Source organism: Ammospiza nelsoni, chromosome 6, assembly GCF_027579445.1.
Source record: "Ammospiza nelsoni isolate bAmmNel1 chromosome 6, bAmmNel1.pri, whole genome shotgun sequence".
Classification (NCBI taxonomy): domain Eukaryota; kingdom Metazoa; phylum Chordata; class Aves; order Passeriformes; family Passerellidae; genus Ammospiza; species Ammospiza nelsoni.
In genome coordinates this window covers 32,115,871-32,143,801 of record NC_080638.1, presented here as the reverse complement: position 1 = coordinate 32,143,801, position 27,931 = coordinate 32,115,871, and the positions used below count along the sequence as shown (strand labels likewise).

The 27,931-nt window shown below is 38.0% G+C and overlaps 2 protein-coding genes across 2 annotated transcripts in view; one reads left to right on the top strand and one right to left on the bottom strand.

The window, feature by feature from the left end:
- PALS1 (protein associated with LIN7 1, MAGUK p55 family member) overlaps window positions 1-17,201 on the top strand; it is a 55,446-nt gene extending 38,245 nt beyond the window's left edge. The window contains exons 4-14 of the mRNA XM_059473584.1: window positions 1,456-1,533; window positions 2,229-2,375; window positions 3,009-3,170; window positions 6,251-6,328; window positions 7,144-7,327; window positions 8,373-8,444; window positions 8,897-8,968; window positions 9,668-9,835; window positions 10,551-10,753; window positions 12,035-12,145; window positions 14,121-17,201. Of these exons, the coding sequence (XP_059329567.1) occupies window positions 1,456-1,533; window positions 2,229-2,375; window positions 3,009-3,170; window positions 6,251-6,328; window positions 7,144-7,327; window positions 8,373-8,444; window positions 8,897-8,968; window positions 9,668-9,835; window positions 10,551-10,753; window positions 12,035-12,145; window positions 14,121-14,297 (1,452 nt within the window). The 3' untranslated portion in view covers window positions 14,298-17,201. The remainder of the gene's footprint in view (window positions 1-1,455; window positions 1,534-2,228; window positions 2,376-3,008; window positions 3,171-6,250; window positions 6,329-7,143; window positions 7,328-8,372; window positions 8,445-8,896; window positions 8,969-9,667; window positions 9,836-10,550; window positions 10,754-12,034; window positions 12,146-14,120) is intronic.
- Window positions 17,202-18,088: 887 nt separating this feature from the next.
- ATP6V1D (ATPase H+ transporting V1 subunit D) lies at window positions 18,089-27,835 on the bottom strand. The gene is made up of 9 exons (XM_059473586.1): window positions 27,668-27,835; window positions 25,195-25,312; window positions 24,010-24,089; window positions 22,624-22,691; window positions 21,912-21,956; window positions 21,387-21,490; window positions 20,934-21,000; window positions 19,589-19,667; window positions 18,089-18,968 (listed from the first exon to the last, which is right to left on the bottom strand). The coding sequence occupies exons 1-9, from the start codon at window positions 27,706-27,708 to the stop codon at window positions 18,827-18,829; spliced, it is 744 nt and encodes a 247-aa protein (XP_059329569.1). The 5' UTR covers window positions 27,709-27,835; the 3' UTR covers window positions 18,089-18,826.
- Window positions 27,836-27,931: the final 96 nt, after the last annotated feature.

Here is a 27,931-nt window from a genome sequence, read left to right as displayed (position 1 = left end):
AGGTGTAATAGCTTCCCTTCTAATTTAGACATATGACTGAAGTATGGACTTTGTGAAGCTGAACTCTTTCTGTTCTCTATGATTTTAAAGAAACCACTTTAAAAAACTAGGTAAATCTGGCTTCTTCTCTGACTGTTTTAAGGTATATTACATTTGCTCACCATGAGGCATGCTCTAGAGATGTCAGAAGAAAGGCTTTTGGAGATTGTACCAAGTTTACTGCAAAGCACAGGAACATGTTCACTGTGACACTTGTCTTGGCAATCTGAGGATCTTGCTCCATGGGCACAGTTCATTTAGTGGCTTCTCCTGGAATTTAAAAGTGTTGTGACTTGAAAGTTTTCTGTGCTGTTTTCTGGTAGCATCTAAGATAGCTGTTAGCTTTTCTGTAGATAATTGCTCCTAATACAGATGCTTTTCTGACCTTTAGATACTGTTAGATCATACAAAAAGCAGAATTATTTTCTCTTTGAAACTTTTGGTTTCTTGTTTCTCTGATGTCACATTACCTCATCTGTAAGAGTCAAAAGCTCTTGAACAAAACGTTTTCTCTTTTTCTGAAAGCTGCTGCTCTGATTTGTATAATCTGCTCTTGATGTCTTTGGATTCATTTGTGCTGTTGCACTTGTGTGCCTTTGGTCAGATTAGGCCAGAGGATAATGGCTTTGGAAAGCATCTTCAGCCTCACTTCTGTGTAAGAGCACTTCCCTGCTCTTGGCTCTCTGTATGAGCATACCAGTATGGGCAAGAGATGATGGCAAGGCTCATTTAGTAACTGTATGAGAAGGAAAACTTATTTTGGCAGCTGAAACTGTTTGAGCAAAAACTATCCTTGTGTTAGTGTGGATCATTTTGGAAGGAGCCAGAGAAATCAGGGAGGGACCTTTTGAAGTTTTAATTGGTGCACTTCCTGAGACGAGCTCCAGGATGCATTGCAAAACCTGTCTCAGAATCTTTGGCCTTGCTGCTGGTGGAAATAGTTTGCATAATAAGAATATGATAATCTACTTTTAAGGAAGAGGAAGGCTAGTCACATTAATAAGAAATTACTCCAATTTAAAAGCCCAGCATAGTCTCATAAAACACTTCATTGTGACTGATTTCACTGCCATGAAATCACTAACATTCACTGTCTAGAGGATTTTTTTTGTGTGCATCTTTGTGATACCTGAGCTCATTGCCAGTCTCTGATATTGACAAATCTGTGTGAGGTACTGCATACCAAGTTAGATTTGGTAGATTGTTATTGAGGCAAGATGTGTTGGGTTAGTCCTGTGATCTATGTTTTCCTAATGTGTACCAGATTAATTAATCAGCAGTAGTGTAACAACTACATGGATATTCTTTGCTTTCAGTAAAATGAGTAATTGAAAGTAGGGGGTTGTGCTTGAGTAGGAGAGGGAGGATTGATAAATCATTGGCTAGATTTAGTTTTACTGCTTGATTTCTTTTTAGGTACAGAGTGTTTTGAAACCCAGCCACCATAAGGATGGACAGGAGCTTAATGCTTTGCTGAATGCCCCTCACATGCAGGTAAAACAAAATGAAACTTCGAATCTAATGGATCTATTTCTTGATGCTGTTTTCAGTGTAACTTATTTTTTGCCTTGGGCTGACTGGGCAAGTATGAATTTTATTCCTCAACCCTAATTTTTCTAGGATAAGGAATTTGCAATTTGCAGAAACTAATGGAACTTTTAAATGAAGTGTAGTACATGATTGTATTCAGCCCTTGCTACAGTCTATATGTATTACAGGGTGCTTTACATATAAACAATGTAGCAGTAGGTCAGTGGGAACAGGGCAACACATGAGCTGCTTTGTTTATTTGTTTTTACCTTTGGCAGTTGTTTCATGCTTACCTTAGGGTGCATAATGGAAATTTTGTCCTGAGGTGGTGATGTAAAAGTAGTTTTCTCTGCAAAACTTACTCTGAGTCTGCAGACACATACATACTAAAAAACCAGACATTGATTTACTACAGATAAGATAGAAGTACAGTCACAGTTGTGTTCAAAATTGCTTTTATGTTATTTTCTATTCTGAAAGCTTTCAAAAAAAGTAGGTTCTATGTAGCTGTGATTAAATTATTTTTTTTATTGTTTGAGTCAGTTTTCAAGGTTCTAAAACCTGCAAAGACTGTTGAAATTGCAGAATTTCTTCTACTGTTTTGTATGCATATCAAGTGTGATATTTTCTGTAACTGAGCTGATTTTGTTTAACACTAGGCACTTCTACTGGCTCATGATAAGGTTGCAGAACAAGAAATGCAACCAGAGCCTATGACAGATGAAAAGATTTATGAGAATGTTGGCATGTATGGAGGGGAGACGGTTAAAATAGTTCGCATTGAGAAAGCTCGGGATATTCCCTTGGTAAGTACTGGTGCTTACTCAGTTGTATGCAGAGGAAGTAATCCTTTTTGTCCTTTCCAGATTGCTATGAAATGTTAGGAATTCCAATGCCAAGGTAGTGTTTAACTTGTAAACACTCTCCCTCCCTCCGAAATGAGAAACTGTCATAGACAGTAAACTTGTGTTTAACTTGAATTGGGCAGTAGCCATACTGCCATGTGAAATCTGTACAACTTCACTCAGCTTGGGTTTGGACAGATCTTGGCAAGAGTCACTATCCCAAGCTTGCTGCAAGGGAGCTTAAACCTTGTGCCAGCCAAGTGTAGGTTTTTTTGGTTGGCTGGTTTCTGCATTTGGGGTTTGTTTAGCAGTTATAATCTGCTATTTACATCTTTCAAATAAGAGTTTCCTTAGAGCTATCTTCATAAAAAAATAATTAATCCTACGGTGTAGGGCAATTAAATTCTTCAGTCTTTAGTGTAGGTTGAAGGAGTTAAGCAGTGGTTTTTTTGAACTGGAGCATTGTGTGTATGCATCCAAGCTGTTACTTGCATTCTCTTTCAGCATAGTTTTTCCACGTGCTTGGAATATATACAATAGATGGCTTTGAGTTTCATATATATAATAAATTCAGAATGTGTTGCTGCTACACAGGGTGCTACTGTTCGAAATGAAATGGATTCTGTTATCATCAGTCGTATAGTCAAAGGAGGTGCTGCAGAGAAGAGTGGGCTGTTGCATGAAGGGGATGAAGTTCTGGAGATCAATGGCATTGAGATCCGTGGAAAAGATGTTAATGAAGTTTTTGACTTGCTGGTGAGTTGGAACACTTCTTATTTCCTTTGCAATAAATACTCATTTCATGAGTCTTAAGCCTATTGACTCTGCTTGTCATTTTACTCATATTTAGCTTCAGAAGTATTTTCATTCTGGTAGCTGGTGTCCGTATGTGGAGGTACATTTCAAGTTTTCTTTCTGACACATAGGATGATACTGACAAGTATAATTGCTGTTACCTGGAAAAATGAAGCCAACAAATGTGGAAGCGTCAAGATGTTGTCTTCGCACTTACTTTTAATGATTTCTAAGAAAACTTTGTTTAGCTCTGAAAAGCCATCATTTTTCATCTTTGTCTCTGATTCAGTCCACAAGTAATAAATGTGTGGCTGGTTTGTAGGTAATTTTCTTTATAGCAGTTTATATGGTGCTGGGTTTAGACTGAAACAGTGTTGATAATGCACCAGTGTTTTAGCTGTTGCTGAGCAGTGCGTGCACAGTGTCAAGGCCTTCTCTGCTTCTCATTGTCTGCTGGCTGCAGCTGGCTGGGGTGAGCAAGAGGTTGGGAGGGGACATGGCTGGGACAGCTGACCCAAATTGACCACAGTGATGTGAATGGCCATGTAACGTCAGGCTGAGCAGTAAAATCTGGGTGGTGATTGCTTTTGCATCGCTTGTTGAGTTGGAGTTTTTCCACTTCACTTATTAGACTGTTTTTACCTTCACCCATGATACTTTTTTTCTTGCATTTGGTCTTCCAATTCTTTCCCTCAACCTGCTGGGAGAGTGGAGTGTGTTAGGAGCTGGCTGGTGCTTAAGTTGCTGGCCAGACTTAACCCACCACAAATTATATCACATGGAACCTTTTTGTGACTAGACTTACTACTCTTTCATGCCTGGTAAAAGCCTTTTGTCTAGCAGTTTACTTGCATAGACATTTTCTTGTCTATTACACCATTCATGACAAAATTATACTTTAGTTTAAAAGCAGCTAGGCAAGAAATCCATCAGGAATTAGTAAGTTAGAGGTACTCACTTTCAAAAAGGCACTGTGAGAAAAATGTCAAAAGCTGGCAATTACCACCAGTATTTTCTGTTGCCCAATTTCATTCCTTTCACGCTTTTCCCTGGTACCTGCTTTGGATCAGTGTCCAAGACACCCAGAACCCAACTCTGAATCTTTGGTCCAATTGCAGCAGGCAAGACCATATTGTCCGAGTGGAAACAGATAAAAATGATTTTTTGTAAGAGGTCAATTTTTGACTTTGACACAAAACATTGGAAATATCAACTAGGACTTATTTAGTAGGGAGTTTTCAGGGGGGAAAAAAAGAGGAGAAACATATTTAGTAAATCTTTAAATTACTTAGTAGGTTTATGCTCTAGAGACAAAGCAGAATCGGGACAAAGAGGTTCAGCTGTAGGTTGTGTATTGTAGGAATAGGAGACAGCAATGTCCACAGATGAAGTTGTCTTATGGTACAGTTAGACACTGGTTTTTATTTGGACAATTTCCATCTTCAGTTGGGCTTTTTTCTAAAATTTGATGTTAAAATTTTTCATCTATTTCATCCAGTGAGATCAAGTGGAAGGAAGTAGAAGCAGAAATGTGTGAGGTTTGGGGGTTTTTGTTTTACTGTTTTTAAATCAATTAGAAAGATGCTTACAATTCTTTGAGAAGCCTTGAATGTCCTTTTTTTTGCATCAGATCTGAGATTTTTCATGTTTTGTGATTGTCTCCATTGCCATCTGTATTTTTTTAAAGCCATATTTAGCCAAGTCCTGTGCTTCTGAAAGGGGTGTTTTGGAGGTGATTAACAGCAGTTCAAGTCTGGCAGTTTTGTTCTCTGCAGAGAGCTTATTCTGCTCCTGAGTAGCTCCAGCAGCCTAGGGTTAAAAAAGAAAAGGTGTAAAGCTGAATTACATTAGCATAAGAGAAAATCAATTTGCTGAAAATGAAAAATAAAATAAACACAACTTTGTGGATTTTTAGAGTATATTTTTAATGCAACGAATTTGAAATAATACTTTTTATCCTTTATATGTCATAATTTTTGTTTTGTAATCTGGAAATGAAGTTCTAAAATACTTTAGACCCCCCCAAAACATTTCAAGCACAGGAGAAAGAAATTACTTCCCTCCTTAGTTTTGCCTCACTACTTCCTCCTCAAGTGATAATAAGCTACACCTGACTTTTAGACTAGACTTTTCACGTGATCACTGTGAGATTATATACATTCCTTGTGGACTGAAAATAATGGATTTTCCTTTCTTGCAGGCAATGGAGCTTGTTCAAGTTAAATTTACTGTATTTAAGCCTTAGTTCTGAATTTTCTGAGATACATGCATTTTCTTGTTTTATACAGGATAAATTGTTGTGTTAAGGTTCATAGAATGGTGTATATGACGTGAAACACCTGTAGACTGTGTCACAGGTTGTCACTTGCATTTTATCAAGATATATTTTATGTGTGCAAACACATTCTGCAAGTGGAAGTATGTAAACAAAGAAGATAAAGTCAAGACATTATGTTCTACTTTCTTATCAAGGATGACTACAGTGTTGGTATTGAGCACTTCACATATGCAAGATTTGAGTATCTTAGCAAAATATTTAAACAGTGTTTTGAATTCTTTAGTAATATTAACAGCATAAAGTCATTGGACAAATGTTTAGATTTGAAAGCACTGTTCCATTTTAACAGTCCTAGAAAAATTAAAATTTTTAATATATTTTTACATTCCAGTAGGCCCACTTGTTGGTATTTTTGAACAGAACAAGAACAATTGTTCTGTTTGAACAGAACAATTATCCATTTCTCCTATGTCTCTGCTTGACAGAACAGCAGCTGCTCCATTTCAAATAGAAATAGTTTATTTTCAAGAAAGCTAGGCTTTTAAAATCTGAGTATCAACACTTAGTTTTCTAGTCTTACTGAATCACTGCATCTTTGTCTGTACTATATATTTTAAACCAGGTAAGTGGTAGATGATGGAGTGTTAGGTACAATTTCGAATGGGAATTTTGAAAGCATTTTCTAAAATGTATTATTTATTGAAATTCTTAACCTTAAGCCATATTTTGATGCTGTATATGAAGAGCCTATTTTTCCTCTCAGGCTGACATGCATGGGACTCTGACCTTCGTATTGATTCCCAGTCAGCAGAGCAAGCCACCCCCTGCGAAGGAGACAGTTGTAAGTAGCTTTACAGGTGTTCTTGTACTTGGTGAAGAGTACTTTGTTTTACCAGTAGTGTGTTAAAAGTTCTTCTGCAGGTCCTTTACATTGTGGAACAAACCTAAAACTTAACAATTTAAAATTATTTTACTTGTGATCAGACTAACACCTGAATTAAGCGTTGAAAATTATTAATGATCTTAAACTGAAACTCTTAGTACAATTTTAACTCAGTTTCTGAAAGAAGTTGTAAAAGTAGAACTTCCTGTGGTTCTGAGGTTCTTATTTTGAATTTCTGTATTTTGTGTGTGTCTGTATATATATAATGTATGTATGTATGTATTAAAAAAACTTGGGCTGTTGAAACTTGAGAATATGCATTGGGAGGAAAAGGTAGAATGTTTCAAGAAAAAATGCTCAGACATTAATGATTGGTGACAAAATACTTTACAAGTGAAACTTCACTTTAAGTCCAGCAAATGAGTTTCAGTCTATGTATTTATTAGGTACTTTAAGCAATCGCAATACCTCTGATGATTTTTGAATGCAGAGAACTTAAATCAGTAGCTGGGGGGATTGTCTGCTAGAGTGCTGAGGAAATTGCATGTTAAATTCAACCCTTTCTGTCCAGCCTAGCACGATTGTGTCTTTTCCATTGCTAACCTAATGATTCCATTCCAGTACCTCCTGGATGCCCCAGATAAAATTTCCATTTTGTAGAAGCTTGGAGTTTTTATATATCATAACTCTAATGCAATCACAGGAAGAAAAGGTTTCATTCTTCAGAAGTCACTGGGGTCTTTTCCCTTTTTTTAACATTTGATCTCCTGCAGATACACGTGAAAGCTCATTTTGACTACGATCCCTCTGATGACCCTTACGTGCCCTGCCGAGAGTTAGGCTTGTCTTTTCAAAAAGGAGACATACTCCATGTGATCAGTCAAGAGGATCCAAATTGGTGGCAGGCTTACAGAGATGGAGATGAAGATAATCAGCCACTGGCAGGCCTTATCCCTGGTAAATAAAGCTCTAGAAAAAGTGTGATGGCCAGTCAAGTTAGTTATTATAGCCACACAGGAGCAATACTCAGGTTTTCAAGGACTTGTGTACTCTTTAATATCTGTTGTCTTAAATATATCTGTGTCTTTGAACCATTTGCAACAGAGCCTACTGTTGGGCATCACCATGTCTGGAGTTAAATGCAGAGTAAAACTTCTGCTTTCACTGCCCCTTTCAGGAGCTACTCTCCTCTTCCTTTACTCCTCCACCATGGGGACTCAGCAGGTTCAGAGTTCCCTCTGCTGGCTGCAGCAGAGATGTGGGACTGCAGCCCACTTGCTCTCTAGAGATGGGTGCAGCTCTGAGGTTTCCTACCTTTTCCAAACAAACCACTTGATACAATACCTATTTGTGGTCACTTTTCAGATGTTTTCACTTAACAAAGGGCTTCAGTTACTTGTGGCAGACTTCCTTTCTCAGTGTTGAGATAGGAATAACAGGATAACAGGATTTTCAGACTGAAGTCTGTTCATAATTTTTGCATAGTAATATATGTTGCAGCCTAGTTCATTAAAGACCTGCTGCTTTGTTAAACATGGTGAACAAAAGACTTTTCAAATTCCATAGAATATCACACTGTAACTTTATGAAGCTTGAATAAATTGAGTGAAACATTGATTTAAATACAGGCTAATCTATTTTAAACTGAAGTTCAAAATATTTAATATAAATAGAACACATTTGACATACAAAAATAATTAGAAAATTACATCATCGTAGTAGGGAAATGCAGTCTTTCCTGTACTTTCACTTTTCCAGGCAAAACTGTCTAGTATACAACAAATACTCTGCAAGTCTCTTTTGATGAATATATTTCTGAAGTAATAAATCAGTTTTGCAGCAATTTTGGTTTGTCTTTTAAAATTTCTTTTGTATGTTAATTTCTACTAGAACCTTCAGAGATGTGAAAGATTAGAAAGAATTAAATTAGTAAGTCATTATGAAAAAGCATGGAAATGGTTTCTAAATGTTAATGACTCTTGTGCTTTTTTAATGCATCAAGGAAAAAGTTTTCAGCAACAAAGAGAAGCAATGAAGCAAACCATAGAAGAAGACAAGGAGCCTGAAAAATCAGGTGGGAGAAAAAATAAATCTTCTGTAGCGGTGTTAATTAGTGTTACACAGAATCTTGTCATGATGGAGTTGTAGAAAAATCTCCTGGTGTGGTTTTTGTTTATTTGTAATACAAGTGGGATGATTCTTTGAAATTCTTCATGTAAATAAAAGTCTGAATGTAACACTTTGTTGTATAAATCACGTGTGTGTTTCACAACTATGTGTGCTGTAATAAGTATGATGTAGAGAATTTGGAAAGCCCCTTTTTTCATAAAGAACTTCATCTGCTGTGACTTGGTTGAAGTCCTTGACATTTGCTTAATACACTAAAGCATTGTAATCAATAAAAGGATATTATGCCTTCTGAAAACTGCAGAATAAATTCTCCACTTTAAAGATTCAAAACATGGGCAGAATAGGAAGATTTTTGTTCTATGGGTGTTTGATTGTCATAATTTCTATTTTGCTTAGGAAAACTCTGGTGCGCGAAGAAGAACAAAAAGAAACGGAAAAAGGTTTTATACAATGCAAATAAAAATGATGGTAAGGAACAACTTTTGTACAATGTGTGTAATTACAAACAACTATAAAAGATTGTGAAGAGAATGCTGAAATTCAGGATATGATGTTAGAAATGCTAGCAGTAAGTTCTGTGTAAGAGCAATGCTATGTTGTGTTGTAGCATTTAGTGAAAGATGTAAAAGACGTGAAAGGATTTGTAGTCTTTATTAAAGATCAGATAATAAGAGAAAAAAACAGATAACTTTTTAGGCATAGAAGCACTCATTATTTTACAATGATGAACCAGTTTATTACAGCTTTGTAATATAATCTCACTCTGCATAATTAAACTTCATAAATGGAAACTTGACAGATTTTATAGGCTATGTTCTTACAAAAGTACTTTGGAATTGGGATGATAGTTGCTGCCTTTGGCTATAAAGTGTTACTCTTGTACTAGAAACTTTTTTTTTCTGCAAAAAAAAGTTGTTTCTTGGGTTTGTGCTACTAGTTACATGAAGAGTAATGAAGAGTAATAAGTGGAATTATTTTTTTCCCCCAAGAAAAGGAAAAAATTCTCATCATACTTGGGCACATGATAGTCTTTGGGTTTCTGTTGCTTTGGTGAGTCAGATGCTGGGCAGAGACTCAGGAACTGTCTGAAATCTGATACTGCATGACAGGCAATACATGAAACTGGCAGTAGAGTACTTTGTGACCGTTTTATTGTTCTCTCTCAAGATTATGACAATGAGGAAATTTTGACCTACGAGGAAATGTCACTGTACCATCAGCCAGCAAATAGGAAACGTCCCATCGTTCTGATTGGCCCCCAGAACTGCGGGCAGAACGAGCTGCGGCAGAGACTGATGAATAACGAGGTGGATCGCTTTGCCACCGCCGTGCCCCGTGAGTGTGACGGCACACGGGGACCCTTGTTCCAGGCCTGGGCTGCAGACAAATCCTGTTCTGTTGGAAATAGTCAATGGGAGCTTGGGGCTTTGGGCAGGATATATTATGCTCTTGGAAAAAGGGAAGTTAATGCAAATCCAATATTACAAACACAGTGTTCCAGAGGCATTATAAGACATGCATTTATATCGGTTTGAATATAATTGGAGTGAGTTACAGAAGTTCAAAAAGAAGCCAGTATAAATGGATAAAAAACTTTTAATCAAATGTTCTGCATAAATTTAGGTTTAGGTGGCTTTAGTGCCCTCCCAAACCACTTGTATTTCAGTGAATATTATATTTTTAATGTCTAATGTACCCTAAATTATGTTTACAAACCATTCAGCAATACCTATTTGTTGAAAAACAACTAATAGCTGTTTTTACATTCAGAACACAACTGCACAGTTAAAACTATTTTTTTTTGCAGCTTACTATTTTTTTCCTCTAGTTGATGTAAAAGAGACCTCTAAATTAAGTTTGACAACTTAATTTGACCAGGGACATTTATTGTAGAAAATAAAATACAGAGATTTCATGGATATTTCCTGTGTTGGGCTGGGGAGGGCATGGGGGTTGTGTTTGCATGATTAGCAATATGCCTGCTAAGGAAAAAACTCTTTCTTTTTTTCAGTTCTGTACATGTATCACTGTCTCAATTCCTTTTTTGTAGATACTACTCGGAGTAGGCGAGAGACTGAGGCAGCTGGCAGGGATTATCACTTCATCTCCCGACAGGCGTTTGAGAGTGACATAGCTGCAGGGAAGTTCATTGAGTATGGGGAGTTTGAGAAGAACCTGTACGGAACAAGCATCGACTCCGTGCGGCAAGTCATCAACTCGGGCAAGATTTGCCTTTTAAATCTTCATACCCAGGTATGGCACAGCTCTTGCCTGTCAAGTCTTCATTGTAGAAGCTGCTGTGAGTTATCTGTCTCTCTAGTTTATAAAATGAGTGTGTTTTCAAGATCCATATTTGTGTTTATGCCAGGATGCTCAGTTCCTCTATTCAGTTCCTTGTTTGCAAATACGCACATCTTTATCTGTGCTGCAGTTGACAGGGGTCTTAGTTTTCACCAGCTTTAAGTATCTGGAAACCATCTAAAATTAAAAATGAATTAAAATAAAATTTGTGTCTCTCCATCTTCCAATTACTCTGTGATCTCTGGGGTTTTTGAAGATAGAGAGGACATTGTTTGTGATTGTACTTGGAAATTGCATTTCAGGAATGTTTGTGCAGTTTCCAAATACAGTTCAGAAATGAAGTACATCACATCAACAGTATTGAAAAAAACATTTAGCTGTGACCTTTTGGTTATGAAGAGAATAACTATGCTTGTATACCTCTATTTGGAAACTTAGTCAAACATGGTAAGAGGCTGAGCCCTGGAATGCAGCCTGTTTTCTGATACATATGATATGTATGAGGCTTGCTGCTGTTGTGATGCTGCAAAAAAAGCCCTAAAACTCAGCCATATCACTAAGATGGGGTGGTAGTATTGAAGCTATGGTTAGTCATCAGTTAGTCATCACCAGCTGGGACCATGTGATACTTTACTAGCATAGCTCATGGGCATTGCAAAGCATGTCATGAGATGAAAATTCGTAACTCTAAAAATTTAGCTGATTCTGTGGCTATAAAAATTTATCTCGAGACAAGTTGTTTATCCCAAGACAAACCTGACAAAACAAAATGCTACACATACAGTAATAGTGCATCTGATGTCTTCTATTTTAATCTTCATAACACAAAAGGTTAAACTGTAGTTTTTCAAGTAATCTGTAATACTTAAAGACTCTTCTCCCTGTTCAAAGCTGATACCTTTTCTTAGAATTGTACAACAGCTAGTTCAATGTAGCTAACATTTTTATTGTTTTTACATACCAAAAGATCTGTTCCTTCTGTTCAGTTATGAAGAATATTCTTGAAAAAAAGTAAATATTTCAGTTTCATGAAGCTGAAAAATGTTGGAATATAAATAAATTGTAGGAAATGGTGTCTGAACTCTGAATGCTGTTACAGTTAATTCTATTGCTGTTAATATATTGTACAGTTGTGTTTGAAGAGTGTATTGTATGTTATAGCATGTGAATAGTGCATCAATAAATGCCCTTTTCCTGGGTGAAACTGTTAAATATGTAAACCTGTTTTTGCAGTCACTGAAAACACTACGTAACTCTGACTTGAAGCCATATATTATATTTGTTGCACCACCTTCTCAAGAAAGACTTCGTGCTTTATTGGCCAAAGAAGGGAAAAATCCTAAGGTAAGGTGTCTTACACTTCTTCTGAAACCATGCTGGGTTTGGTGAACAAATAAATGCACATAAATCTCCTTCCTTGGGATGGGGTCACGGTGATGGGACTGGCAGTTAGCACTGCAGTGAACCAGTGTAGTTGTGCTCCAGGCTGGTAGGCAGACAATGCTAAGGGGAGGGTTCATTCAGGATGCTCTTGCTTAAAGGGATGTGAGAGGTATTAGACAAGGCAATGCACTGCTAATTCAGTAATCCTGGGGCACAGTGTCTGCATTGGGGTCCCTGCATTTGGGTACAAAAACATGACCTTTTATTTCAAAACTGTGGAAAACTCAGTTTTGTCCTCTAAACCTGGGAGTAATTCTAATGGAGCAAAGGATTAGTGGTTTTCATTTCAGAACGTACCTGCCTTTGGAAAAGCATTTATTTGAAAATCCAAAACTCTTCAGCTAAAATTATTTTTAACCTTGATCTTGTGGGATCACTCTTTGTTTTTAACCAGTCATGTCCAAGATCTGAGCTTATGAGATTATTTAGTTTCTCAGAAGTTAGTTCTGCAGAATGGACTTGAAACCCAAAGAATAAACCAGGACATCTGAAAGCTTAGAAAAGTTCCTTATCAGGCTATGATATACCAAGTGCTTATTGCTCAGGCAGTGGAATAGGTTCATCATCACCTTTTTAACTGAAATCTACCCTGTAGTCATTGGCAGGTGCCCTTTGCCACCACAGTATCTTCAAAGTACTAATTGAGCATAATGCAGTTCATACTAAGGGAAAACAATCTTCCCAAGATAACTCAGTTATTCCTGACACAGCTGTTGCTCAGGAATTATAACTCACTGTGTTCTATAGCTGTGTTGTTTTGCTCTCCTTGTTTGATGCAAGGGTGATTTATTACTTGTGTGCAAGATTTTAAAGTCCATTTAAGTCCAAGTGTTGAAACAGAAGAAATTTCCTTTTTTTCCTTTCCTCCCCCTGTGTCAAATATAATCGTAGTCTTTAAATGGGTGTTTCTTCCTTCATGTTTATGCCACGAAGAAAACTTTATTTTATCTAAATATTGCATCTTATGTTCTGGATTTTGTTGCAATATTCAAGGAATCCATTTGCAATAAAAAGGGGTGCATTTCTTGCTGTTACACTGTGCCTATTTTCTTTCTGATTAATTGTATTGGGGTTGTATTTATTTCAATTGGGTACATGCTACTGAGTTAAATCCCTTTCCTGATAAAGAAAAGGGATGTATGCTCCAATGTTGCTCTGATTTTATCAAGAGTGTGTAATGACTAAGGAAAAAATCCTGAAGGCCTGAAGTTCCTTTTGAAATATCCTCCCTAGCATATTATCTCAAAAATTAAACCTGAATATTTCTTCACACAATCCAAAAATACGTTGAGAAAAATAAACACACTTTTAGAATCTAAGTGTAAGAAAAATTCTGAAATCAAAACATTTCTACTTCTGCCTTTGTATCATTTATCTACACTGCAATATTCTTGCTTTTAATATATGCCCTTCTAGCTCCCAAGTGGTGTTTTCCATATTTCTGCAGTGTTATTCACCTGATGTTATGGTGATTTGGTCAACCTAAACGTGTGGCTCTCACTGGTGTGTATTGCACAGTGTCAGCTGTCTCCTTTGGCTGTTAGGTGTTGGTGGTGCCAGCAGAATGCTGCCTTGTTCTGCACGGGTCCAGTCTCCCTCAGTGAGATCAGTGTTGTGCAATGAGCAGTGCTAATCTTCCTCATTTTCTTCAGCCTGGCCAGTTATTTACTCTTTGCCACTCATAACCAATCAGTCAGAATTGTCTTGAATGCCCTTAGCTTTCAAATGTGGATCATGATTGAGTGTTCCTGTAAACTTTTCAAAAGCCAATAGCAACACCAGGAGTGTTTGTGTAAAGAAATGGAGTTGTTCCCATTCCCTGCTGTTACTGTGGGGAGGAGGCTTACCTACACTAACTCTCTGTTTCTGATTGCAGCCAGAAGAGCTGAGAGAAATCATAGAGAAGACAAGGGAGATGGAACAGAACAATGGCCACTACTTTGATACAGCAATTGTGAATTCTGATCTTGATAAGGCATATCAAGAGTTACTTCGGTTAATAAATAAGCTCGACACAGAACCCCAGTGGGTGCCCTCCACCTGGCTACGATGAGAGCAGTTCCAAGGGATAAAAGGACTTCAATCTAGTTACCTTTCCAAGCAGATCATGTGTAGGTCTGCCCAATTCTAGTACAAATGCATGTGAGCTCTAGACCTCAGCGGCAGCATCCTTTGCCAGTGAAATTGCGTATTACTGAAAAATACGCTGACCAGCTTGTGAGCCAGTTTAACTGATCTAAAGATTGTCCAGGTTTTCTTTCTCTGTGGTCTAGAAATGGAGACCATAGCAGTACTAAATCTAAAGCTTTAGATAGATTTTTTTTCTAGCAACTACTTTTATAAATCCACTTTTTTAACTTAGGATCACCCTTAGGACAAAGATTTTAAGTGTGTTTGTGTGTATATGTATATATATAGTCAATACTGTCACATAGTTATAAATATGAATGTTATTTAACACTTAACTTAATGAGTTTGTGGGACATGATGCTAGTTCAAGAGCATAATTCTACAGATCATTGGTCAGAGGAATAATCTACACATGAAAAATATCAATGAGAAACCTCTCCCGTTCAAAAAATACACAGAATGAAGATTCTGCTCTGGTCTGGAGCTGCCCTGTGAGGCTTGAGTTAATATTTTAATTCTCAAACATTCCACTTTCTAATAGCACTGTATTGAAAAATGTGTATAATGTAAATATTTCAATCCTTGTGTCTTTTTAGTCAGACTTTTAAAATCAGATTTGACTGCACAGTAATTTTAGGTCCAATCAAAGATGACTATTATATTGAACTTCTAGATGTGATATTTTTATGGAATTTTCTTTAAAACATACCGACTGATTTGAGCCGCTGTTATTCACAGACTTGTAGAGACAGAAAGGCAGAGGTTATATTTTTGTGAAAATATATAGTTATAAGACATGCTGCTTGAAAGTCAACTAAAATTCTCATGTTTTATAACAGAATACTGACTAATACAGACTGATGTGCTGAACATTGGAAGACAGTGGGGTTTTTTAATCTCTGCAAATGGTTCATGTTGTGGCTGTTGGACTAATGGACAACTAACTGGAATTAAAATAGCTGAATGTAGCTACTGTGTTATGAGTATTGTAATTTGCTAGCCAACTTATTGCCCTGCATTTGCTCAGTACTGCAGTGAAAATATGTGTAAAACACTGGTAACTGACTGCGAAGTCACAAGAAAGGGGAATATTTTTAATGGTTAAAACAAAAAACTTGAAATAAGGGAACAAAAGGTAAGGTCTGTATCCTGATGCATTCTACAAAGCAGGTGGGAACATCTCTACATCCTCAGATGATTCTGGCTGTGAAGGTTTAACTGCTGTGGCTGTGCATCTGCAGTGGGGCTGTTGTTACTGACACTAAATGAATAGTAGTATCTTGGCTGGTTTGGGTAGCACAAAGAACCTTAACTGTGAATATCTCTTTTAGCCATAGAGTTTCTTTGTTCCTACAGGTAAAACACTGGAGTTATGTCAATGTGTCGGTCACTCCTGTCTAATGTTGAAGGATAAAAAAGCAGTTACTGTTTTCCATTCTGTCTTGCATATATTCTTTCTTAAAATGTTAGTGGAACAAATTCACACCCATAGTTAAAGAGCTGAAAGTATAGAGCAGATATAAAGAAATTTTCAGATAACTGTCCTAGGTACTGAACTAATAATCAGTACATTTTTATGTTGAAAATTTGAAGTATAGAGTGCATTCCTGTCTTGCTAGAAAGCTAAATTATTTGCTGGTTTAATTAATATATAGGGCTGAAAAGCAATTAAGCAATTAGTGGGGATAAGTAATGATGCTTCAGAAAGAAAATGGGGTGAAACTTGAGTATCTTAGTTCAAGTCAGCATTAGAAATAATACTGTGCTACTGTTGGCCTAAGGGCTGGATATTCAAAATTGTGGCTTTTTGCCTCACATTGCAGGCATGTTCTCAGTTTCATCCATAGCTTATGACAACAACAGTGTTCACGTGTATTGGAAAAATTGTATTGATTCTACCCTTTTTAAAGAAAGATTGTTGTAAATGCATTAGGCTTTTGGGTATTGAATGTTTCTGGACAAGGTGGAAAGCAGTAAAACATGTTGAGTAAGGTTAACCTAGCTCAGCTGTGTAGGTGCTGCTAAAATTCTGCCAGTCACAATCAGCTCAAAGTGGCTGCTGAACCCCCTTAGGTATTCAGTGTTTATAGGCAGCATCTGTCTCATCAAATCATGCCATTAATGATATTTCATTCATGTTTGTCTCCCCAGTTTTTCAGAAATGGTATACAGAATCTGTTTTTATACAAATGAGCTTTTGAATGTAGACTTAAAGCATATTGCTTGAAGTTGAGCTCTACTCTCCTAATTCCTGAGGCACACAGAACTCACTGACATCCATAGAGGTGCTATGAAGCTTTTAACCAGTGTTAGCTTTGTCTCCCTCCTGCTGAAAGGAAGAGCTTGAGCAGCACTGAAATATGTACCTGGCTGTCCATCTGCTGCCAGCTTGGACCTGGAACTACCTTGTGTAAGAAATCATTGTCTTGTTTAATGAAGAATGTGTGCTAGTTCCCTCGAGAATAACAGAAAATACATAAGACATCACTGGTAGAACTCTTCAGCCTTATCCCAGGCTTTGTTGTGAGTTGTATCAGACTGAAATAAGGGTATTTGCATTATTACCAATCCTGATTTAATTAAAAATAAATGTTAAATGAATTGCATAAAGAATTTTTTAATGTAATTAAATGTGACTTTTAAAAATATTAGACGGGGGGTTCCATGCCTTAAATAATTAAGGTAACTTTACTGAGACCTGTGGTTAGCCCCACATTTTACTTTTTTACATATATCTGCACTCTCTATTTTGAGACATCACGAACTGCACACTAATGTACAAATGTAAAATATTTCTAGATTTAAAATAAATCACTGTACAATTTTACTTCCTGTAGTGGATCTTGAGAGTCTTTTTTCTGCCACTTTGCTGAATATGTGAAACATGCTGTGACCCATCAGTGCCCTGCAAGATGTTCTGTGTAGCTTCTGACACCATCCATCCTGTGGGAGAGGCAACAGGTCTGCAGAGCTCCAGTGTCTCTCTTTGAAGCTGGATCTGTATCGTACAACAGACTATGGACCTACCATTCAGCTGTGCTGTCTACAGCTATACAAGAGAAAAGAAATGGCCTTATTATTCATACAATTCTAAAATGATTTTTTAAAGGTGTTCATTTATTCCTTGCAGTTACCCTGTATCTGCAGTTAAGTGTCATGTTTAAAACAAGATGCTTACCTTGAATAGACTAGACTTGTAGTTCTGGAAACTATAACCCAGCATTAGTTCTGGGGCATGTGTTCAGTTTGCTGATTGCAAACCAGTGCCTTCAAGAAAAAGAACACAACCAATGTGTTCAAGGAATGACTGGACATGGCTGTGGACTGACAAGGTGGTGACTGGTCAAAGGCTGGACTCAGTGATCTTCGAGGTCTTTTACAACCTAAGTGATTCTGTGCTTCTGTCTTTAGGAAAACAGCTCTTCCAATTGAGCAGGGTTTAGTGACAGCCTGCTGGTCAGCCACTCTCCTGGACTCCACTCATCAACCTTGCACTTAAGAATTGCAGAAAGGATGGACTGCTGTGCATTCAACCCTGCTTTGCCTGCCAGCCTGCTGAAGCAATGAAGATTTGGAGCAACATGTAGCTAGATGATTTTTTCTATGTGCTTTTGGCAGGAGGGATCCACTTCTCCACAGTTACTTATTTAAAGCACTAAAGATAACGAAAAGTGGGCACAGGCTGTAAGAGATGTATACTGTGTAGTTTCCATGTCAGGGAGAAAGGGTGAAGCAGAGGTTTTATTTTGAAATCAACACAACAAGCTTTTAAGATTCATCTTCTAGCAACTCAAGCCAGACACCAGGTATTGTAGCAGTTAAAATTTACACTTCTTTCTAGCACAGACAGTACACAAGTTGGCAGAACCTCTAATTAAAACCATAGATATTTTAGGCCAATGGTAACAATCGTGCAAGAAAAATATATCACAGAAGACTGTGGATTTCATCAACAGGTGAGAAAACTAGAGTTTCCTTTACAGGGATTTGACTTCAGCTGTGCCAAAACTGAATCTAAGCAACTTGAACATTACTGGTTCAGCAGCAAAGAACCATCATATGCATCTTCCTCCCTAAGTAACATTTTTCTCTGCTTGTACTAGGAAGGGGAGCAATTAGATGAATCTGATTAGGCAAATCCAGAGCCATCCTTCAAAAAAAAAAAAGAATACAGCTTTCAACAGTCGTTCCTACTAAGTGAAGAAACAGGTTGAACATGGACTAGAAGGCTTTCCTTATAGTAAACCATCTGACCCATTTCTGCCTTCCCTCCTATGCTGTAGTCAAGTTCCCAGATTTCTAATCTCCCAGGAGAAATCCACAATCCATTCAACTCAAGACTTGGACACCAAATGAGAAACCACATAATATCTTGGAGGCAACATGTCTTGAATTATATTGCAACTGGACATTCTGTATTTTGGGTCCCCTGCTCCCAGCAACTGTGCAGGGCTACTCGAAGAGAAGGTCTTCATCCTTCTCTTCTGCTAAGAGATTGGCTGGCTCACTTTCCTCACCAGCAGCCCTCCGCAGCTCCCGTTCTTGATCAGACTTTTCTTTCAAGACTTTTTTCTTTTCCTGGATCTTTTTAAGCCTGTGAAGAGAAATGCAGCTTTATCTGTGAAGCAAATATGTTTTCATACAACAGGTTAGTAGCTATACCATACAACTTGAACTTGATAAAGCTACCTGGAAAAGTTCCACAGAAAATGAAAATTCTCTAACAAATACCAAATTTGGCAAAATGGCAAAAATAAAATGCTTTTATTGCTAGCTGCTGCAATTGAAAAACTTAACCAAATTATAAATTATATTCTTGACCCTAAACACTGCATTATACTATTCTGCTTGTATTTAATCAAGTTCATTCCTCTTTCATTTATTTCAGATTTGACATTTTTGTTTCAGGTGGCCCAGAACATTGACTGTATTGGCAAAGATGTTGTTAAAGCAGAATACCTCAGGGAACTGTATCACATCATTCCCTCTGAAAGAACAATGACAGCTATGTACAAATTAATAGAAGGGATTCATTTATAACTTTCAGACAAGCAATTGGTGAGTGCCTGGCTCTAGAAATTCCATGTGCAGTAAGAATGAGGTCATGTTTAACAGTGCTTGCTTCCACATTTGGTGAACAGTTCTCTTAACTCCCTTCTGAGGAATGGTCTATGTTAGGAAGAGACCAGTCTAGTCTTTTGACTAGTCTTTTACCTGTAGAATTCCTCGCGTTCTCGTTCATCCAGTTCTGTGATGATATAAGAAAGAGTACGCTCGATCCTGGGAATAATCACTAAAAAAAAATAAGGAAGGTGGCACTGCTGTTAAATTAGCCAGGAAGTATCTAATGTATTGCACAGATGTTGTTTGATGTCAGTCTAGTAATCCTTTTGGCTAGGGGAAATCTATGTCTTTCATGGAAGATCATACTATTTCCTGGTGGACAAGTACACAAAATATAAAAAACTCCTGACAAGCAGGCAAATTTGAATTAAAACTATGTTCTTCCATCACATTGTTTCAGAAACTTCAGTATAGTACCTTTACTCAAATTATCCATTTAAAAAGGCCATCATGAAATCAAATACTCAAATACAACACAATCACAAAACAAAAGATAAGACACTAAATACAGCTTTCACACCAAACCGCACAAGCTCTGTATCAGAATAATTTATTGAAAGAAGAAGCCTATTACAGCACTACCAAAATTATTTGGAAGGCTGCAGAGGAAACCTTTTCTAAGTCATATTCTCAGTGATAAGCTGCAGTTAACGCCTGTGTGTTCAAAGAAACCAGTCTATGAAAAACTGCTGAAAAGGATGATTTGGAAACATGGACTGAAATACATTACTGTATACATGCAAAAGTTATTAAATCCAGGACATCAAAATTCAGAAAGCAACTTGAAACAGTCAAAGCAAAGCACTCTGGACACTGCAGCAAAAGGAAGCACAGCCAATGTTGGGATTGTAACAGTACTTAAGAAATGGCAAGAAACAAATTTACAAACAAGAACATGAAGAACAAAGAATTCAGATCAAAGAAAAATACACAGGTTATTGACATAAGGACTGTTCCATCCAAAATGAAGAAGTCACAAGCCTCTTCACTGGGCACCACCATTACAGTTTTAAAGTTCATTAGAGTGATTTAATATATTTTAGTTGTCTGAAGTTTATTATGCTAGCTATTGGAACATCTTAACACATAGAAACATCATATCTTTTGCTTCTAGTCAACAGGCTTCACCAGTTAAGTCAAAGTCACTAGCAGGGACTGCAGAATGTTTGTAAAACTTTTGTCCTGTAGGTTCTTAATACAATTTCCTGATTACTTTCTCATGTTTCCCTATTCATTTATCTCTGTGTCCTCCAGTCCATTCCACTGGGCTTTTAATTTTTTTCTTTCTTGCAATATGCCTAATTGTAATGCTTTTTAGAAAGCATTCTTGAACTGGTGAGAAAGTCTAACAAGAAAAAATGGCTTCATTGACCCTGCTCCTCATCTTACATACAAACAGAAAAATGTTATGCATCCCAAATGGAAAAATACTCACCATGTTCAATTGCATTCACACGTCTGTTCGTTATTTTAATGGCTTCATCCAAAGTAATAAAGGATGTCTGATGGAATGGGATTAAATAGTTAATATATAACAAGCCAAATTCAGCATTTCCATCAATTCTGTACACAAAACCAAAGAGCACTTGAAAGCCAAGTCTATAATGTAGCTTTAAAAACTATGTTTTTGATAGAAGTCGAATGTTTTCTACTAATGTCACTAGCATGCTGAATACTGCACATTAGCAGTTACAAATACCAACTCTCCCAAAAAGTTTCTTCTGAGCATTAAAGAACAAGGACTTCTCTGAAACAGTAATATGGCTAAAAAAGGTTTGCGACTTTATACAGCACTGGGACTATATTAAGCTACAAATACTGAGAGATGATACTTTCATTTTAGAAAAGTGAGAAACCAATGATCTGTTCTTTTTTAACTCTCACCAACCTGTAATGAGGCCAGTTCCACAAGCAGCTCCACAGCTTTGGCATAGTTCCTCTTCAGCTTAGCCAGCTGTTCTCCACCTCTGGCCAAGCCAGTCAGCTCATAGCCTGAAAAAAACCAAAAATTGTTACTATTGCTCTTATAGTGTTTCATTACTAGATAAAAATTAATACTTTACACACTATAGGGATATAAAGAGCTTATCAAGTGAGAAGCTAAAGCCTTTGCCCATTAACAAATTGTCTTTTTAGTGGCTTATGTTGTGCATGTCTCTAGTAACACTTATAAGTCTCATAATCTGGAAATACAAGTCTTCTCCTCACCTGAAGAACTCACTGATTTTGAAAGTAGAATCTTTTAGAAGTTCCTAATAATCCCTCCATGTCACAGGAGCAGGCAAAACATCAGAGGAAGTACCCCTATGCCTGTGATGTAAACTGACTTACCATTAGGACATGACAATATTTCTGTGTGAGCATGGAATGGCTGTAAGTACATAAAGACAGAAAACACTTGGGTTGTACTTACTGTCCCCTCCTTCCTGGTAATGCTCAAAAACTGGCAAGGTTACACCTGACAAGAGTGAAGAAAAATGCATGTAAGACACATGAAGGGTTACAGATTTATGAAGTACAGCTCACTTTTACCCCAATTGCTTCTGATTATGTAATGGCAGAAGCTTTGTTTACAAAATATTCCTGCATAGCTTGGAACAATTAAGTCATCCTGGTTCTGACATTTAATATAGAACTGCAGAATTGTGTTGAGTTTGTAGAGATCAAGACCCATGAAAAATTCAGGGAAGTATTCTGGTTCATCCATTTTATTATGTTTAGTACTATGTTCTCTTTGCTTAAGGAATATTTCAATCATTCAATCCTGACTTATCTCTCTTGTTTCCTTTACAGACAACTGTGTGGATAGACAATTGCTTGAAATTTATTTAACTTTGGGGCTTAACTCCTGATCTGTTTTCCAGTAAAGCTCTATGGAAGTTATACTTTGTCCAGAAATTCATAAATTGGACTGCAGTTTACACACATTCATTTTATTTTATGAGAGGTAAGTAACCAAATATAAAAATCATAAGCTGTATGTGAAAAAACAACAAATTACAGTTGTTCCTACAGACAGGTAAGAAAAAAAGGAGACAGTGTTTGGATACATTCCTGCCTATTTCCAAGTCTCCTCCCACAATTCCCTTATGAGCTGAAGTACTCATGGCCTGGAAAGGAGTCACCTGCTACATTGTCTTTTTTAGCTCTGATCTTGACTTGCGCTTTGTTCACATTTTGGATCACAGTGGTACTGTAAGGAAGAAAACACAGATCCTAATCAGGAAAATTGAAGTGGTTCATTAACTCATCATTATATACAAGATAAATCAGTTATCAAATAGCTGGAAGGACCTGGAAAGTGTTGTCAGCTCAGTTCTCCTTGCAATTCATTGCAAAGTTTTCAGAGCTAACACAGAAGCTTTGAAAGAAACAGGTTTCCAGCAAAGTTTGGAAAAGATGCAGAGTCTATGAAATATAACTTTAAAAATGTCTTAGACCAAATTTACAAAGCATAGCTAAAAAAACTATCCAGTTATCTGGCAAATTATTTTAATAACATTGAGTCTAATCAACCTGTAAGATTTATTTCACAATGAAAGAGAAGAAATTTCAAGGATTTAAATGCAAACCAATGCCACAACATTTTGTTCATTTTAGTTTCTAAGTATTTGCTCTTTCAGACTATTAATGAGTTTATTCACTCACTACCATATTAACAAACTTGGACTTGTACAACAATTAATCTTGAAGCATTCCGAAGTAACTTAAAGTCTTTCAAGAACAGCTCACTACAGCTAACTCCTCTGCTGAAGTCCAGTTTACTTACAGGGTGGAATCTGACTTGTTTATGGCTAAACACAGTGACTAGTTAGGACAGGAAACAGCACTATATCCAAAGGAAAGGGCAAAAAGACTTTTCTTCAGCAGCACGCAGATTATTGCTGTGTCTGACCACTTGGCTCTTCCCCATTAGTTGGAAGTGCCATCAGATGAATCTTAAACACTTCCCCATGCACACCTGAATGAATTACTCAAACACCCTAGACAAAACTGTAATTTATTAAAATACAATTCAAGTATCCTGCTGGAAGAAAAGGATTTGTTTCCCCTCCTGCATACAGCCCTCTCTAGCCCTAGTCAGACAAAGGGCAGTGAGGTAGGAGATAAGAACAACTGGAAAAATCACTGTGTGACTTACTGGCAGAAAAGAGCACACATCTATCCCTCAAATTCACAAGAAAGACCAAATTAATAAATTGTCCAATACTCTAATATAAATTCTTGCTTTCCTACATTTTTGATTCCAAGCCACAAAAAGCAACACCTTCTCAAACCAAGGACAAAAAATTTTGGTGATGTTTCCACTTGGTTTAGCTTCCAACAGAGTTTTCATCGTGCAAGTTCTCTCTCCTGCCTTTACATAACAGAATTTAGTTAATCCCCTCCACTATTATCTTTTTTTAGGTGCCTTTAAGAATTTACCTTTTTTTCCAAAAGAGAAAATAATAATTTGTTGATAGCTCTTTCCCATAGGTAGGCTATGCTCATGGAAGCCCAGCTATCCTCACCTGAAATCTCCTGCTGTGAACTTTGCCTCAGCAAGTGAAAAGGCAGCTTCTCTCATCACCTCACCCATCAGCATCTTAGTCTGTTAAAAAAAAAAAAAGGCAGCAAATGCAAGGCACGTTGTTACTCCTTTTCCAGGATAAATAACTAGCAGCATAAGGAGAAGAAATTGAAGAGAGTGAGCAAGTCCTATATGCATAGCTTACTCTCAAACTGGAAATTGTAATTCTCAGGTGACTGGCAAAAAAAAATTTCAGCTGTTTCACATTGTAGAACTCACAGAAAAAGCAAAAGATCTGTCTTAATCATGAAATTCTATTACATGGGGGTTAAATAACAACAATAAAGTGGCTCAGTAGGGAAATACTCGTTTCACATTGTATGGAATACTATGAGACAGCTGAAGTTGGTTTTCAACATACAAATGTTTACAGCTTTGTGAAGCTGCACTCCCCTCCCACTCTGTTTTTTTCCCAATTTTTACAGATTTGTAGTCTTTGTAGCTAAAAACTATAGAGAAACACCAGCCTGTGTGTGTTAGACAATGTATAGGAAGCAATGACAGATGATGAGAGCTTGTCTACAGTGTGGCAACAAAGGACCACTGCTAACCATGGACACTGCAGCAGCTGCAACTAAAACAGTACAACTAAACCTATCTGATATGGCAGAGCAGAACAACACATACCAGGCTCTACTGACTACCTCAGGTTTGTCATCCTTGTTACAAAAGAAGAAGCAGAACTCTGTGTTTCTTCCTAAAGGAACAAGTCCCATCTGAACAGAACTTCTGCTTGCTAGTGTACCTAGTCATGCCGGAAACATTATAGATGTGCAGTATCCCCTCAAGCCAGATAAAGCAATAAAAATGGGACTACAGAACATTTTAACACCAATCCTAAAGTATTTGGCAGCATCATGATAGGGAACTTGGGACACAAAAGAAAGCAGAGGCTAAGACTCTCTGGAAAGAGATGAAGAACATTAACTCTTCCAAGTTTCTGTATCATTGCAGCGAAAAAACCAGAATTCTGCTCATGTGTTCTCAGTAGTCTCACTTACAAAAAACAGGTTAGCCAGAAAGTCATCCTATATTCCAGCCTATCTAATGAAGTTAGGAGAACAGGAATGCACAAGAGACAGAACAGGAAAGTGAGCCAAACAAAGGAAAATTCTAATTTACCTACCTCAATAATTTTCTTAAGGATCTGCCTGAATCGAAGCGTCAGAGCATCAGATTTTTTCTTCAGGAGGTTACGACCTGTTTGGGCTCCTTTCAAACGAGCCTTCATGATGGTCTGAGCCCTGGTAAGCAGAGGAATAAAGAAAAAACATCCTGCATCATCTGAAGGGATTAGGAAAAAACTTAGTGAAGTTTTCTGACATGCATACAACTGAAATTATGAAGGAACCATGAAACACCATTGCAGTAAAACAAGATGGCCACTTCAGGGCAGAATTTTAGATTCTCATTTAAAATCAAGGGAATTTATATTTATCCCCATCAACAATGAAAACTACAAGGTTATTATCTGTGAAGTCAAAGGAAAATTGACAAGACATCTTTCAGTGCTTCTATAATAGGAAATAAGAGTTTTCATTTTTCTTCATGACTTAGAAGTACCAGAAATCAAACTACTCCAAATATCCGCTGTGACATTGGTATTGCTTTTAATGCCATGTCATCTTTGGAAAATCAAACAAACTCTTCATGTGATCATAACAGTTGATGCCATGTTCTGATTTTACAGAGCAAGAAGATGCAGCAGTTGTACATTCTGGTTTCCCTTAGCTTCATATGCTGCATGGGAGATTTACAAGCTATCAAAGACAATCAAAAGCAGCAACAATTTCAAAGGGATATTAGTGAGTTAGCTGTAGCTTTCACCTTTACATCCAGTAGCACACTTGGAAGTTTCTTGTATGAAATTAGGAACTGTACTGCTTTCTACATGCAGCCACTGTGCACAAAGGACACTGCTCAAGCCAAGTTCTTACACACTTCCTCTCTGACCTTGGAAAAAGTAAGTATAATTAAGATTCTATCTACACAGTGGAATCCATTACTGGCCACATCTACTGGCATGTGATGAGAATAGCTCCATTAACATCTACCAAATATGTATAACTGAAAACCCCAAATACTTTATGAATGTTTATGATTTAAAAAAAAATCAGTGAGTAAAAAGCAACTTTACTTTCCCAGCAAGCAGGTGTCTGTCATCACCTTGGACTGACTTGCCTGCTCTGTTCACCACCTGCCAGAGACTGGCTGGCCTTCCAGTTCGAGCAAGATCTCACTGGCTCTGAGAGTGCAATAAACAAAGTCTTGTTTACTCTCAAGGAAACCGAGCAGCTTCTGGAATTGAAGATTTCCAGCACAAAAGAGGCTCATACCAGCAAGCCATTTTATAACAACGAAAAACCCCAAACCAACCTAAGAAGTAAACCTTGTGAAATCCTCTTCTGTCAGTTAAGAAAAATAATTGTTGCAGACACAGGACATCTTTATTTTGCCTTTCTAACTTATATTCCTTTGGGAACAGCACCCACATTATTGTCTGTCACCTTGTTTGAAAATAAGCTTGTAAATATTGTACATGACCACCCTCACGCCACAGTGACACATCACCTCACAAAACCAGATACCTTTCAAAAGTGACTGAAGTGTCCCCTCCTTGGACATCTAAACTGAATGAAAAAAAACACTACCAAAGAGGAGGAGTGAGACCAGATGACTTAGTGTATGCAGCAATTCATTTCTGCATATGCAATAGTAAATTTCAAAACAGAACATTTACCATGTAATGTATTAATCTTTCCTTATAAACTGTTACTTTATATGTCTTGAGCTCATACAGAGTGAATAATTATTATTTCATGTTTGAGGTTTTCTGTCCTTCAAGGCATCCTTTTATATGTTGCCTGCACATATAAAGATTATGTGCAGGCAACCCACTTTTATGCAAGAAGACGTGAAGCAGCCTTTCACCTTAAAGCAAAGTCTGTCTGTCCTGGAGAGTTCCAAAGACAAACTGAACAGTGTTATTAAACAGCATTTTATTCAATTGTTTGAGTTAGTTCCAATGTTGGCAGCTTTCTAAGCCTTCTCAGGAGACATCTGATTTCATGACAAATAGTTTGCTGTCTGGAGCTGGAAAATAACCTGACTGTCCACTACACTGACAGCACTTTACTTCCATAACGCTTTATGGCAACCTCTCGTGAAGCAGTATCCTCTGTTGCAAAATTAAGGGAAGCTGTGGTTCCGTTTGTCCCTTTTTCCTACACATACATTCTAAAAGTTATTCCTTTTTTAAAGTAAGGTTTGCGTAATCACATTATTTTAAACATCACACCCGGCATCTCGGTGCCGAGCCTTGCCCGGCCCGGTGAGGACGGACTGAGCCGATGTGGAGCCTGGAAGCAGAATGTCAAGTTTAGGACCAGCGGCCCTCAGCGGCTCCGCCACAGAACCGGGGCAGCCCCGCTCGGCGGCGCAGCACAACCGGCGGAACGACTCCGAGCGCCGAGCCCCGATGAGGAGCCCTGAGCGCCCGAGAGCCGCCGCTCCCGCCGCTCCCGCCGCCTCGGCCACGGCACGGAGCCCCCGCGCTCCCCGCCTCGGCGCTATCCCGACCCGTCCCGGCGGACACTCACATCCGCGAGGGGAAGATCTCGATGCGGTCCTTGGCCGACATGGCTGTGGCGGGGCCGGCTCGGGCTGTCGCCGCTGTCACCGGCGGGGCCGGCTCGGGCTGTGCCGCTGTCACCGCCGGGGCCCGGACCGGCCGTCGCCGCCACCGTCACGTGACTCGGCCCCGCCCCCGCGCGAGGCGGTGCCCGCGCGCATGGGACCGAACCCGGATGCCCGCGCGGCGCCGCTTGTGGTCACGTGTCCCCCGGGGCCGGCAGGAGGAGATG

Bases quoted from the DNA above. Each gene is read 5' to 3' on its own strand.
- ATP6V1D (XM_059473586.1), bottom strand. From the start codon at position 27,708: ATGTCGGCCAAGGACCGCATCGAGATCTTCCCCTCGCGGAT. The intron at 24,090-25,194 runs GTAGGTAAATTA...TTTTTTTAACAG, and splicing joins TCCTTAAGAAAATTATTGAG to ACTAAGATGCTGATGGGTGA. The intron at 21,001-21,386 runs GTTGGTGAGAGT...CCATTCCATCAG, and splicing joins TGGAACTGGCCTCATTACAG to ACATCCTTTATTACTTTGGA.